We start from the raw sequence: 15026 nt of genomic DNA on the forward strand, positions 1-15026 counted from the left end.
TTGAATTTGGCGCTCTGTATTTTCTCTGGTTTTTGGCCAAGTGGGACGCCACTGTCCCACATATCCCAGAGAGGTTAATGCAACTGCTGTGTCAGATTTCAAAAAAGCTTTACGAAAAAACCATAATCTGAGAACGACCGCTCGGAGAACGACGCTCAGAAAACAAATAGAGATATCCACCATGTTGGAGTCAACAGAAATCAGAAATAACATAAATATTCACTACCTTTGATGATCTTCATCAGAATGCACTCCCAGGAATCCCAGTTGCACATTAGATGTTTGATTTGTTCAATAATGTCCATCATTTATGTCCAAAAAGCTACTTTTGTGAAGCACGTTTGGTAAACAAATCCAAAGTCATGAAGTGCGTTCCCTAGTTGCAGACGAAATGTCAAAAAGTTCCGTTACTGTCCATAGAAACGCGCGTGACCAGCGCGTGACTGCTGGCAGACCACTGACCCATTCCTCTCTCATTCGGGCCCATTTCACAGTAGAATCCTCAAACAAGTTTCTAAAGATGGTTGACATCTAGTGGACGCCTTAGGAAGTGCAACATACCAAATATCCCACTGTGTATTCAATAGGGGCTGGGTTGAAAATCGACCAACCTCAGATTTCCCACTTCGTGTTTGGATTTCTTCTCAGGTTTTTGCCTGCCATATGAGTTCTGTTATACTCATAGACATCAGTCAAACAGTTTTTAGAAACTTCAGAGTGTTTTATATCCAATACTAATAATAATATGCATATATTAGCAACTGAGACTGAGGAGCAGGCAGTTTACTCTGGGCACCTCTGAGCACCTTTCATCCAAGCTACTCAATACTGCCCCTGCAGCCATAAGACGTTTTAAACAACATGATCATTACACAGGTGCACCTTATGTTGGGGACAATAAAAGGCCACTCTAAAATGTGCACTTTTGTCACACAACACAATGCCACAGATGTCTCAAGTTTTGAGGAAGCATACAATTGGCATGCTGACTACAGAAATGTCCAACAGAGCTGATGCCAGAGAATTGAATGTTAATTTCTCTACCATAAACCGCCTCCAACATCATTTTACAGAATTTGGCAGTACATCTAACCGGCCTCACAACCGTATACCATGTGTAACCATGCCAACCCTGGACCTCCACATCTGTCTTCACTTGCGGGAGAATTTTTGTCTGTAATAAAGCCCTTTTGTGGGGAAAAACTCATTCTAATTGACTGAGCCTGGCTCCCCAGTGGATGGACCTGGCTCCCAAGTTGGTGGGCCTATGCCTTCCCAGGACCACCCATGGCTGAGCATTTTCCCAGTCATGTGAAATCCATAGATTAAGGCCTAATGAATTTATTTAAATTGACTGATTTCCTTCTTTGAACTGTAACTCAGTAAAATCTTTGAAATTGTTGCATGTTGCGTTTATATTTTTGTTCAGTATGTTAGGCTACTCCACTCTAAAATAATTCCGGCATCCATACAGTGCCTGTTGATAAATTTGGTTTGATAAATTTGGTTATTCGGTTATTGTCAGTCATTAGCCCTCGTGAAGTCTTGTACACTGCCTGCGTTCATCTCGTTCTCGGACACTCATCTCAGTATGCATTGGCAAAAATGTCAATGCACGTAGCGTTTTGGAGAGTATTCAACAAGTTTTCAAGTCTATTCGCTAATTTTTCATGCGACTGACATGCGGTAATGATAAATAGTGTAGCAGCCTACAGTTTTATTGGAATCTGTTTTAATTATTGTGAAAAGGCTCATGTTTTACCGGTATGGTGTACCCCCAATATTTATTTTGCCAGTACCGGACTGTTTTGGCTTACTTTTACCCCTGCCTACTACACACCTTTCACCTACCCTTTCACTAACCATAAACCCACCTGATCCACCTAGCATTAACCCTCTTTCCCACCCTAACTCACTTTACCCACCCTAAGACGCTTTACCCACCCTAACCCTGAAACACCTTTATAGCCTGCAACTTGATCTCAAAGTTTTACTTCGGAATTTGACGTAATTGGATGAACATGTATTTTTTTATCCATTAATTGCGTGTAGGTACAGGCTTAAAACAGAAACAACTCAAAGGGTTAAGTTTAGGTGTTAATTCAGAGTGGTTAAGGTTGGGGCTATGGTTTTTGGGAAAGCATAAAGCTAAAGGATTCAAAAAAGTGCTGTTTCCATTCAGTATCATCAAGTACACTCCCTGCTTGCTAGACAATTGTGAACTGCCGTGGCGCAGTGGTGTAAACAGTGTGCTCTGGCTCTGAACATAGTGAGAACCTCTCTCTCTCTACCTCACACTCTCCAGCCTCACCCCATCTCCATCTCCCTCCACACCTCCTCCATCACCCTCCCTCCCTTAGTGATGTATGTCCAGGGCTGGTCAGCTGTTCTCCAGGCTGATGTCTAATAATGTTAACCTAAAGCTTCTTTAGGCCTCTTATCTGCTCAGAGCTGCTGATTAACCACAACACCACCTACTGTTGGCCTCTTTACCAGTGCTTGCAACTACCCCACACACCCACTAACTGCCCCTCAGGACCCCGCTAACTACCCCACACGCCCACTAACTTCCCCTCAGGACCCCACTCACTAGCTAACTACCCCACACGCCCACTAACTGCCCCTCGGACCCCACTCACTAGTTAACCTCCCCACACAGCCACTAACTGCCCCTCAGGACCCCACTCACTAGCTAACTACCCAACACACCCACTAACTGCCCCTCAGGACCCCACTCACTAGCTAACTACCCCATTATACCTGGTCCAGCACAATACCAAAATAACAACTACTGTTGTCCTGCCCTCTATATAGCCCTCTACAGGTCTACCCTCTAACTTAACATGGAATCAGAACCTTGATTGGTGGTACAAATCAAGGTTCTCACTTTGAAACACAACACAATTTGGAAAAAGACATGGGATGTGAATACTTTCTGAAGGCACTGGTATATGCAGATTTATAAATATACAGCAAACAGAATTTTGCCCCATGGCGCTGGTTGGCAACTTACTTGACAAAATATGTGATGATCGCCCATAGGTGAATAACGTTGTTGTATCTCTGTTCGTCATTGAATGCTTAGATGAATGACTGGGCTCTGGTGTTGTCGAGTTAAATCTATAAACTATGAGACTTACTCTTTACAGCTGGACACAGACAATCACATAATGTCATAGACAGACAATTTGAAAATGAGACAATAAGTCAGATCAAGTCTTATAAAGAGGCTTAAATAATGACATTGGAATTTGTAATGTAGTTAATGGTGGATCCGTTGTTTGCCTAACTAATAGAAACACATAGAAAGTAATAGATCAAATCTAAAACCACAGAACATACCGTCACAGAACACACACACACGTACACACATACACACCTTCGTCCTTCAACCTCCATGTGCAGAATTGTCCTGTGTCCATGTGATCGCTATAATCTGATAATTACCCTGATCCAATTGGCTAAATCAGGTGCCCCGCTGAGTTCCCAGAAGGCATTGCTGTTTGATTTCTGATCAGTCTTAAGTAGAAACAACACAACACTCCACTTCACGGGGCTAACTTCCTTTATTCAAATTTACACAATGGTCTTATCATCTTTCTACACAACATACAGAAAGAAAACCAGATTGATTTCCCATGGCAAAACACATTTTCTTTAAAGTAAATAAAATAATTTATATTAATTACATTGTTTAAAAAAAGTTATGTATCAATACTAGACTATTTACAAAGATAACAGTAGCACGGGCGTTGGCCTATGAGTGAGGTATGTACAGGAACTTAGTGAGTGTGATATATACAGTAACTCTCGACGGTCCAATAAGAGAAATGCTGATTGGACATGCTGAGTGATGTCACAGAGCAGGGGCTGGGGTCAGAGTTCAGGGGTTGGAGATCAGGGGTTTAGCTGCCAATCTCAAATGTCCTCAAGTTTTGGGGTCACCCCTGGTTCACCTCTGCCACTTTCCCCCGCGCCTCGTCTCCTATAGCCCCTCCAATCCTCCAGCAGCGCACCCCAAACTTCAACACCACCAGGTTAAGTTGAAATGTTTCCACCTCCCCTACCCCAGGAGTTTCCAGCCCACCTCCATCCCTCAAGGTAATGGTAGGAGAGGAAGGACTTTAAAGAGGTGATGTCTGAGGTGTTTCAGTCCATTTCTTTGGAATTTGCTAATATAAAAAGTGCTCTACAGGTGGGTCCAAATATTTTAAGATAAAACTCTCTGCTCCTTGGGCGATGAATTAACATTTCCACTTTAACCTCCTTTCTGGGCTGGAGGGTCGCGTAGCAACCACCAGTCCCACACCATCCTTAAAACGCAACATACCTGCTCTCCTGACCTTACTCTTAACCTGTTAATATATATATATAATATTCTCAATACAATGCAAATATCTGACATTATGCATTTTCATGACAGTGGATAGTGTTTTGATGTTTTTCCACTCATTTTGTAAAAAAGGGGTACAAATAAAGTTGTAAAATATGAACATGAAATAGAGCAGAAATATACAGAATGTTAGAAAACACACAGAGAGTATCCCATCAAATGGGAACTGCTTGGAAGATTAACAAAGCTGGGGTTGGAGGGAGTGTGTGCGTTGAAAAGGTTTAGAAAAAGTGTATTGTGAGTGTGTGTGTGAGTGTGTGTGTGTGTGTGTGGGGGGCATATTGGAAAGTCAAAATATCAATTGGTTATAATATAACTTACACATACATTCATATATTCAAAATATCCTATGTGCTGGCATGTACTCAGGATCTGTCCATTTTAGTTTTCCCTTCAGATGGCCAGAAACGTGTGTTGTGCGCATATTTGTGTATGTCTGTATGTTGTGTCATAAATGCAAAGGAGGTAGTCAATCTTCCTCTCTTCCCTTTGGTGGGAGTGGTCTCAGTTTGTGTGGGCATATCGTGATCAGCTCACCGTGGCAACACCATCCACTCCGCCCTCCTCCACTGCGTTACCCTTGCTCATGGCTTTCATCTTGTCCATGATGTCAGTAAACGTCTCCTTCACCGTCTTCTCCAGGATCCAGCCTTCGCTTTCACTCTCTGGGTCTTCTGGGTTGGCCAGGTTGCACTGGGAGGTGTTCACGTACTGGAGGCCGATCATCACAATAACCTACAGAGGATAAAGAGAGACATATTACTTACAGCTAGCCTGGACTAAGACTACAGCTAGTGTGTGTGTGAAAAGCTACACCTGGCCTGAAGTAAGAGCTAGCTTCAAGAACATGCTCATGTACTGAAAGTGAAAACCCACCATAACTAAATCTAACCTCACATTAACCAACCTACAGGGGTAGACCCAGAGAGTGCTAGACACATCAGCCTGCACTAACAGCTGTAGGTAATGGATCACACCAATCACCATTTAACAACTGAATATGTTCCACATAAACACATCAAACCAGTCTGAAGCAAGGAGTTAAAAACAGAGAATCACACTAACAGAGATAGCAACAACAAACAAAAGCAATCATAAGTTTGCTATGTAGCATAGCATACACAAGCAAATATATATATATATATTTTTTTACCTCTACACGATCTGTGTTTCTGATTGGTCATTTTAAAACCCCCAGTATTTGATCAGGAGTCTGATTTCCATAACTGGTCCCTCCCCCAAATGAAGACATCACTCCACCTCTCACAAGGCTATCGGTAAGGTAATACCATGGAGACAGTTGCGTAACCATGGCTATTCCAGGTAGGAGATAGCCATGGCTGTTTTTGTCCCTGATAAGCTTCACCAGATTGAGTCCAGTTTTTTAGTACACGTTAAGTACTGTAAGATTTCTAGAACAGAGATTTGCTGTCCTTAGTAATATATGTTTTACAAATACCAAAACAGCTAAAAATGTATAGTAACACTTCTCTCATACTTCTTCAGATAATTTATTCTGAAAAGAAGACAAAGAGACAAACAGTGCATGTTCAAGGGCAGCCATTTTGCTTTTTTGTATTCGTAGGCCAGTGGGGCTGCAGACTTTTGCGCCAGCCAAAATCAGTAACACACCTGATTCAACTAACCAACCAAGAATCTTCTTCAATATGGATTTAATTAGTCTTAATTAGTCTGCTTTGGTTGTTGTGAAAGCCTGCATCCACACGGACCCACAGGATTACCAGTACAGCAGTCTAGTTACCAGCCCTGTGTACTACTGTTGTAAGCCTTACAGGTGAAGCTGCCTCTACGTATGTGTCTGTGTGTACCGTTGTAAACCTGGCAGGTGTGTGTGTGTGTGTGTGTGTGTGTGTGTGTGTGTGTGTGTGTGTGTGTGTGTGTGTGTGTGTGTGTGTGTACCGCTGTAAGGCTAGCAGGTGATGCAGCCTCTGCAAAAGAGAGCAGCAGGTGTATCAGCAGCCCGCACATGACCTGGAAACATGACAATGGCAGGAGGGATGGAGGGGTGGAGGAGGTGTGGAAATGTACATTGAGAGTAAAGGAGGACGCCATGCAAGGAACTCTGGATCTAGCCAGGCATCTGGGGCAACTTTGTCATCGGTCAGTGATGAACGCCATCACAAAATAATCACCCCCCGCCTTTGAAAAGCGAGTAAGAGGGAGCATTTTCCTTACCTCCAGAATAGCGACCAGTAGCACCAGGGCTCCTATGCTGTTCATCATGCCTCCGTAGTAGGATATCAGTGCGTCGCGGCAGCCCCGTTTCCAGATGTTCAGGTCCTCAGTGTGGTGGTCGTAGGAGTAGTGGGCCGTGTTGTTGGTCACCTGGTACTGGATGCAGGGCCGAGGGGAGCCGGGGTTACAGCAGCTGAATGGAACAGCATCCATCAGGTACTTCCCATCCACGTTGCTGCCGATACGACTGGGGGGGGGGGGGGGGGTGAAAGGGCAAAGGACAGGGGTTAGGGTATTGTGGGTTAGGGTCAGTGCATTGTGTGTTAGGTTCAAGGTCCTTATGGGGTTAGCGGAGTGAAACGGTAGCCATCCATCGGGTACTTCGCATCCACATTACTGCTGAAGCGAATGGGGGTCAGAGGGCAAAGGGCAGAGGTTAGACTCAGGGTAATATATGAAAGTGCTACCCAATCCATCCATCATCATGTACTGTAAGTGTGAGGAAGTGCTAGTGAACTACCAGCATTTAGAAAGGTAGGATTAGGCTGAAAGAACATCTGCAACAAAGTCACTCATACCTTGACACAACCTAACACTGATTTTTCATTCAGTATCCATGATAGAGGGTTTACAATGCTTGCATTGTTCCTGGCACAGCTGAAATCAGTTCACAGTGTACCTGGTAAAGAGAGGAACATTAAGGTCTATCAGTCTCTCACATGCTGTTTGAATGGGATTAACCCCATTAGCTCCTCCCTACTGTGAACACGGTCTCTTCACACTGGCTTTGGGAAGAAACAGTGGCAAAGGAAAACTAATACTGTCACTTGCTTTCCAACGAAGGTGCATGAGCCAAGAACTCTGCTCACGTTGGGAAGGAACAATAATACTTCCACTATACCTCGCTTTCCAACATAAACAGACATGCACACTGAAGATTAGAAAAACATTCAGCAACTCTTGGAGGACACATCTTTCTTGGAAAGATGCACATATAGTATATCTGCCAAATACTCCGAAATTACAGCAAAAGGATATGAAAAATCATGCTGCACACCACATACGAATGATCTCTTCCAGAGTTACTTTCCTCCCCTACACTGAGAGGGCATTTCAGAGGATGTATTGAAATTGTATTCATAAATTGATGATTGATCCATTACTTTCAATGAGGATGAATTGCCTAAATGGAATTAGTCTGCATACTAGCTAATAGATGGCTGGATATACAGTAGTAGTAAACATCGCTGTGGCTTGTCAACAGAGTTGTAGTTGACGGGTAATCAATCAAGCAGTTTGTAGATCGTCTGAGTAGATGAGGATTATCCTAACAAAGTGAGACTGAATGGATTGACTGTGACAGCAGTCATCTCTGATTCTGTAGGAGGAAGTGTGCATTTGGCCTTTGGGTGGTCTAGGGGTGGAGTTTCAATTGTGATTGACAGGTGTAGGGCAGTTCTAAATTAGCATTGTGGAAAGAGTGGTTTGATAGCCACTCCTTGCACCTGCAATCCTAGTGGTTAGAGTGTTGGGCCAGTAACTGAAAGGTTGCTAGATCGAATCCCTGAGCTGACAAGGTAAAAAAAAATCTGTTGTTCTACCCCTGAACAAGGCAGTTAACCCACTGTTCCTAGACCGTCATTGTAAATAAGAATTTGTTCTTAACTGACTTGTTGGAGTTAAATAAAGGTTCAATAAAAAATGTGACAGGGATATAGATCATTCCCAGTCATTCCCAACAATATGGACATGGAATTACACTCTGTTGGGAGTACTGACACTGTAGGTTAACGCTGACACAGACCAGGGGTGGGAAACACTTAACAGGACCTTGATTTGCCGAATCAGGTGTATTACAGTATGGCTAGAGACAACATTTGCATAGATCTCCAGGAAGAGGGTTTGCAGGCCCTGCTTTAGATCATTTGTTTCCTGAAAGATAAGCAATTTAAGCAGGACTAAGATGTGGTCCTTTAACAGCCCATAGCCCATCGTCATCATCATCAACCCTGAATCAAAAGAGCATGCGGCTAATATCTCCTTGAGGTCCTATTGGTTAATCACTGTCCTTGAGGTCCTATTGGTTAATCACTAGCTAAGCTCTTATTGGTCAATAATTGTCGTAAGTGAATGGTTGGCCAATCACTGTCTCTACGCAAGGCCTTGTTGGCTAACTCGGTCTCTCTCTCTAGACAGGTCTATTCCCAGACCATCACCAGGCTGCATGCTGATTCGTTAGCACATAAGCCTGAAGGGGGAGGAAATGTGGTCCAAGAAGATTGGCCACTAAGAGCTCACAGGCTCACACACACATTCTCACACACGGTGAATGCACACCTGAGAACACATACAATGAAAACTGTCCCTTTATACAACCACACACTTGATATCACTTACACTGAAAACCAACACTTGAAACACCTGCACCCAAGCACACCTTACACCCGTACACTGTAAAACGAACCCTTGCATCATTCCCCTTCAACTCTCACAGAAAGCTCACCTCCCTCCCCACCACCACTCTCGTTATTACTCCACACTAATGACTGAATCCCCCTCACCTCCCGTAAATCAAAAACCAACCCACACATACGCACAGCCCCATCACCACCTCTAACACTAAAACCTCAAATCCACTGACCCTGTAATCCCTCCTTTACCTTATAATCGAAAGTGACCCTTTTATATTGCTTACGGCCCCCCTCCTTGCACCTGCAATCCATTTATACTGAATACCCATTAAGAACAGTGAACTCACCATAACCTAACCCTACAATCTCCATTCATGCCATTTGTTGGTGTGGGCCTAATATATAGGCCTCTTACTTAAAAAAAACGTACATCACTACATTATAACCACCTAATAGTTAGGGATATGGTTGGGATAGCTTTAGAACTGATCCTAGAGCTGTTGCTAATATCATGACTCACTCTTTAACTTCCTTGGCGCTGAAGTCCAGGTAGCGGTTGCTGACCCACTGGATCTCGAACCAGTCCCTGAAGTTGTTGTTGCCGCAGCAACGGAACTCAATCTGCATCTGGTCCAAAGTCCTCTTCATGTAGCAGCGTCCCGGCGTGTCTGTGTCCTTGTAGAACCTCAGGGCGTTCTTCAGGCCCTCGGCCAGCGTGAACTGGAGAGGGATCCTCATCAAGAAGCAGAGCAGAGCCGTCAGCACCAGGAGACAATTGAAAGCCACACAGGAGACGAGGAAGGGTTTGAGCATAGGCTTCCACCTGGAGAACTTGACAGGGTCCAAGGAGTCGTAGCAGATCTTGCCTCCCATGGCGTTGATCCCACAGGCCAGCAGCCCCACGGCAATTAGTAAGTTAGGAACGAAGTGGCTCTCGTTGTTGTCCATCATCTCCGAGCGCTTACGCAGCTCAATCTTAAAGAACAGTCCCATGCTGAAGACGAGCACGCCTGCCATCACTGAGAACCAGTACATCAGCCATAGGAACTGGGCTAGCTTCACCCGCTTCTTCAGGTCAAACTTGACCACCATTAGTGCCATGGTGGCAACCTAGGGATATTCCTTACCTATACACAAGGAAAATACACTACTGAGAGGAGATATAGCTCTACGGTCGGGTCCTTCTTCTGGATGCCCCAGCCAGCAGAGTTTCAGCTGTTCTCGTTAAGCGGTTTGAACCGTTGATTCCCTGTAAGGTGGCTTCAGCCGTTCTCTTCGTCTCTCAGTCTCTCCTGCAGCTCATCCAGCAGTGCAGGACTGTCAGCTCAGGCAATGATCTGTAATCCATCCCAGAGAGAAGGAGCAGAGGTAAAGAAAGAGGAGTGCGGTTATTCCTTCAGGACCCTCTCCTCTCCCATAGTGGCCAGACCCTACAAAGAAAACTCACCCAGACGGATGACAGAACACAGGGTCACACTTGCCCCCTTGCCTTAGTTCTAAACTTTCCCTCCAAAAACGTTGAAATCAACAGGTGAGGCTAATCGTGATGTTCCTTTCGCTGGTTGGAAGAGGATTGAGGAAGATCCTCCAGATTCCAGGCGGAGGGGAGGTGCGTCATGATAATCCCCTGTAAGCAGCCTGAACCCATTTACAAAAATCCCTCTCCAGAAGATGAGCCTGGCTGTAAGCTGTTGCCAGGAGACATAATTGGTTTGAATGCTCACATGGTCATTGTCACCCTGATCGAATGCACCGGGGGCCATTAATAAGGACAGTTAACGGTTGACGGAGGTTGGAGGTGTGGAACAACGCCGTGCTGCACTTTTGGAAGGGGTCCCTGGGTTCAGGCGAGGAAGAATGTTTACAGTGTAGTCACCTAAGATGTTTCAGTAAACCATCCAAAAACCATGTAAGACTCTCCATGACCCACTTAGCTCCACCTACACTCAGCAGTCAATATCAACAACCTGCCAGTCTCTCGCCTGTAGTAAGGAAGCAGGCAGATTTAGTTATAGGTGTTTGTGTCTACACTAACTGAACTATCAGTGTATGCTGATGGCAGTTTGGTAGACCAATAACTAACTTCTAATGGGAGCTTCTTCACTGCACAGCAAAGTTAGGATTGTGATGTGTATAGTATATGAGAGCAGGGAGATGTGTGGTTGTCAGTGCATTCAATTAACGACATGATAGACTAGTGTACATGTGAGCTACACTGGGACGCACAACAGGCCAGCAGACCTGATGACAGCTTCAGTAGTTGGCAGAACTTGTGACAGAGCCAGAGATCAGAGAAACCAGAAGAGCACTGGTGTTAGTGTACCCGAGGGCGGAGATTCGTACTGTCACTACCGCAGAATGATATTGACCTCGAATGAGTTAGCTATCTCATGGGAAGAGTGGGGACAGGATGTGGAAAGGGGAAGAAACCATTAGGGGCATGCACAGATTAAGACAAGTCCTGGACTAAACAGCATTTTCAATTGAGATTCCTAGGAATTTGAGGACTGGGCTTAATCTGTGTACGGGAAACCACCTGTTACGTTCCCCAGTTTCTGTGTTGTGGGTTTTGTTTGTATGTGTGTTTCAGGATGGATTCCTGAAATTCCCCCAAGCAGCTGATTGGTCGGCCACATTGCTAATTGGCGCCGACCCCGCCCTCACGTCAGAGGATACAGCTGTATCCCATTACAGACTCCTTCTCCAGCTATATAAGCCAGTGTTTTGTTGCTCAGAAGAGAGATGATTAGTGTGTTCCGTGTTGGTTGTTAAGAGAGCAGATTGATATATCCTGTGTTGGTTGTTTCTCAGAGAGCTGATGGTTATGTTCTGTGTTTGTTGCTCAGACAGAGAGCTTATTAGTATGTCCTGTTTTTGCTGAGAGACCGGTTTTTGTTAAGTACTTTATAGCCGCTGCTTCTAAGGTATGTGTGTCCCCATAGGACGCAGTGTTTTTGATTATTGAAATTGTTTACTTACATGTATTCTGTTTCAGTTGTTCCCAGGGGGGAAGGGGAAGGCACCTAGGGAGTACTTAGGCAAGAGGCCTGCGGGCATACATAAACTGTAGTATTTACTGTCTATACGCACTAGGTAAGACCTGGGCAGACAACTCCCTGTATTTTGGTTCAAACACCAGGTGGCGCTAAGTTAAGTAGTGGGTAGGCAGGTAAGGTTGAGGGGGCTTTGACATTTACTTTTTGGTTCCGTTCAACCTTTTCCGCAAATTTGTGTGAAGGAATAAATTCCCAGTAAACGGGAAATTGTCTGCCTTTTGTCATCCTTACATCTACAGTCCCATTCCTCTTTCACTCCACAGGGAGTAGAGTTGTAGCAGGGTGTTGCGTTCCCTCTTCCTGGAGGTCTGCATAACACCACCCCTAACGGTTTCAGTCAATTATTTCATGCACAATTAAAGACAAGCGTACGAAAGACAGATTGGTTGATGTCAGCCAAACCCACATCTAGTATTTACTCCAGACCACTTAGTCAGAGGAACAGAGAGGTATTTAGTGCTTTATAGATGGGAGAATGACAGAACAAGTGCTGTTTGTAAACATAAGATGGCATTTAAGGACTAAGATTGTTCCTGATTAAATGAACAGGTAATAAGCTGTGTTACAGTATGTGGTTGACATTCTGTTTATTGCTCATCGTATAGTCATGAAAAAACAAATGCAGCAACTTTTTCCTCCCTGTGAAGAAAAAGATTTCAGGCAGCATGCTACTGAATATTACCCAATATTTAATGGGTAATCCTGTCAGGACATCTATGGAACAACTGTACTATGGAACTCATTAGCATGAAAAGCAAAGTCAAGTAAGGCTGTGTCACATCAGGGCAGAATGAAAATAAGAGCTTAATTTGTTTGATTGACAGGCTCTTTGTATACTAATGTCTCTAGGAGTCCCACTCTGTTCTTCTCTCAGTTTCTGGAATGACAGACCAGTTAGGAGATTGGGTACCTAAGGCCAGCCAGTTAAAATCATCCACCTGGTTCCAGTTGTTCCTCTCCCGGTCCAGACCAGACACCTTGAAGTCCTGGTCCAGACCCAGGTAGGACCAGACAAAGGGGGCAAAGCGCACCCCTTGGCAGTCCTCTATGATGGCGCGGCTGGTGACATGCAGATAGACCTGTGTGTCGGTGGTGTGGTGAGTCCGTAGTTGCTGGCATGGGAAGGAGAGGGTGCTGCCGGTGCAGTGGTCCACAAACACAGAGCTGGACACTGGCCCGGAGAAGATTTCACAGTTCTGGACGTGTTTGATGTGGATGGTGCTGGGGGAGCCCAGGAGTCTGACCTTGCAGTTGGTCAGGTGGGTCAGTAGAACATCCTGTTGTTTAATCTCCGCCCCGGACTTGGTCAGCACCTGCCAAAAATAAACAGTGGTCAGACATTTAAGATACATACCTGCAAAGAGCAGAATCTAAACCACAATTGACTAGAAACATTCTCAGAAGAAATGATTGAATCTTGTTATGTTAGGGACTGTTACCTGGGCCTCAAAGTGGGAGAAGCCACACTGCTCTGGGGGGCTTATGGCTCCGTCCACTTTAGTTCGGCCAGAATCCTTAGGTGTTACAGGTGGAGCTGGTGGGTCTACTTTGGGTGTATTTGCTGCGCGCGACCTAAAGGCGAACTTCTTCTTGGGGAGAATCTCGTCTCTCTTCTCAGCCAGAGAGTTCTGTAGTTTCTGGAGCGCCGCCTGGGCCTGTCTCAGCTCGTACTGCGGTAAAAACACCATGCTATCGTTTAGAAACTTCTGGAGGAACTGTGTTTTAGTAGTCACTTTCTCCAAGGTTTGAGTGGCCAGGGCGCGGTCAGTAGCCCCCGAGCAGCCCTCCAGTAACTCCTCGATTGTTGCCCTTTCACTACTGAACGTCGCGGTGAAGAACCCACTCTTCTCCTCCGTGACAGACTGGCTATTTTTCGCTTCTTTCTTTCTCTCCACGTCCTCAAGCCTATCCTGTTCTCGTTTAAGCATCCTGTCCGGGATCTTAATGCCGGACTCACTGGGACCAGAATCCTCGTTTCCCTGACAAATACTACTCTCCACGTCCATGTTTTCACTGATGTTGTTTGAATGCGGAAGAGATGCGGTTGCTTCGTAACAAACGGCCTTCTTATTGGATAAATCTCTCCTCTCTTGTGACTATACTGTCATTCCATTGGTGGATTAGGGAGCGTTGTTTGCTACGTTCTCCCACTCCCACCCATGTTCATGCATAATTGTTTAAACCCATAACAAATATCCAGTGGTGGAAGGAAAAAGTACCCCATTTTCATACTTGAGTAAAAGTAAAGTTACTAGAAAATGACTCAATTAAAAGTGAAAGTCACCCAGTAAAATACTACTTGAGTAAAAGTCTATATATACGTAAGTATCAAAAGTAAATGTTTTTTCTAAAATATACTTAAGTATCAAAAGTAAAAGTATAAATTATTTCAAATGTCTTATATTAAGCAAACCAGACAGCATGATTTAAAACAATGTAATACTAATTTACAGAGAGCTAGTGTCACACTCCTACACTTAGTAATAATTTACCAATGAAGCATTTGTGTTTAGTGAGTCTACCAGATCAGATGCAGTAGGGATGACCAGGGATTTTCTCTTGATAAGTGTGTGAATTGGACCAGTTTCCTGTCCTGCTAAGAATTCAGAATGTAACAAGTACTTTTGGGTGTCAGGGAAAATGTATGGAGTAAAAAGTACATTATTTTCTTTAGGAATGTAGTGGAGTAAAAGTTGTCCAAAATATAAATAGCAAAGTACAGATACCCTCAAAAACGACTAAAGTAGTACATTAAAGTATTTTTACTTAAGTACTTTACACCACTGCAAATATCCATATATAATGACGTTCATGTTTTATTGTGCCCCATTGCGAAAGCAAGTGGAAGGATGACAGTGCACATATTAAGCAAAACCTGAGCTTTAATCTAGGAGAATATAATACACATTTCAGAATAGTAAAGTAGTATATCAGTAGCCACCTTCACAGCAGGTGTAGAAGAGTTTATTA

At 44.2% G+C, this 15026-nt stretch overlaps 2 protein-coding genes across 2 annotated transcripts; both read right to left on the minus strand.

The window, feature by feature from the left end:
• Positions 1-3547: 3547 nt before the first annotated feature.
• On the minus strand, positions 3548-10609 carry LOC115144097 (peripherin-2-like). Its single transcript, XM_029684812.2, has 3 exons — positions 9521-10609; positions 6590-6836; positions 3548-5128 (listed from the first exon to the last, which is right to left on the minus strand). The coding sequence occupies exons 1-3, from the start codon at positions 10099-10101 to the stop codon at positions 4922-4924; spliced, it is 1035 nt and encodes a 344-aa protein (XP_029540672.1). The 5' UTR covers positions 10102-10609; the 3' UTR covers positions 3548-4921.
• A 2017-nt stretch (positions 10610-12626) lies between these two features.
• Positions 12627-14102, minus strand: tbcc (tubulin folding cofactor C). Its single transcript, XM_029684811.2, has 2 exons — positions 13496-14102; positions 12627-13369 (listed from the first exon to the last, which is right to left on the minus strand). Exons 1-2 carry the CDS (start codon positions 14060-14062, stop codon positions 12902-12904), a joined length of 1035 nt encoding a protein of 344 aa, XP_029540671.1. The 5' UTR covers positions 14063-14102; the 3' UTR covers positions 12627-12901.
• Between the last annotated feature and the right edge of the window lie 924 nt (positions 14103-15026).

The sequence above is a fragment of the Oncorhynchus nerka genome, linkage group LG16 (assembly GCF_034236695.1).
Source record: "Oncorhynchus nerka isolate Pitt River linkage group LG16, Oner_Uvic_2.0, whole genome shotgun sequence".
Lineage (NCBI taxonomy): Eukaryota > Metazoa > Chordata > Actinopteri > Salmoniformes > Salmonidae > Oncorhynchus > Oncorhynchus nerka.

What these genes read in the sequence shown, in the direction of transcription:
- LOC115144097 (XM_029684812.2), bottom strand. Translation starts at nt 10,101, where the DNA reads ATGGCACTAATGGTGGTCAAGTTTGACCTGAAGAAGCGGGTGAAGCTA. An exon ending in AGCGCCAAGGAAGTTAAAGA is followed by an intron (nt 6,837 to 9,520) that starts GTGAGTCATGAT and finishes CCCCCCCCCCAG; the next exon opens with TCGTATCGGCAGCAACGTGG. An exon ending in TACTGGTCGCTATTCTGGAG is followed by an intron (nt 5,129 to 6,589) that starts GTAAGGAAAATG and finishes TATCCTCTGTAG; the next exon opens with GTTATTGTGATGATCGGCCT.
- tbcc (XM_029684811.2), bottom strand. Translation starts at nt 14,062, where the DNA reads ATGGACGTGGAGAGTAGTATTTGTCAGGGAAACGAGGATTCTGGTCCC. An exon ending in TCTCCCACTTTGAGGCCCAG is followed by an intron (nt 13,370 to 13,495) that starts GTAACAGTCCCT and finishes TATTTTTGGCAG; the next exon opens with GTGCTGACCAAGTCCGGGGC.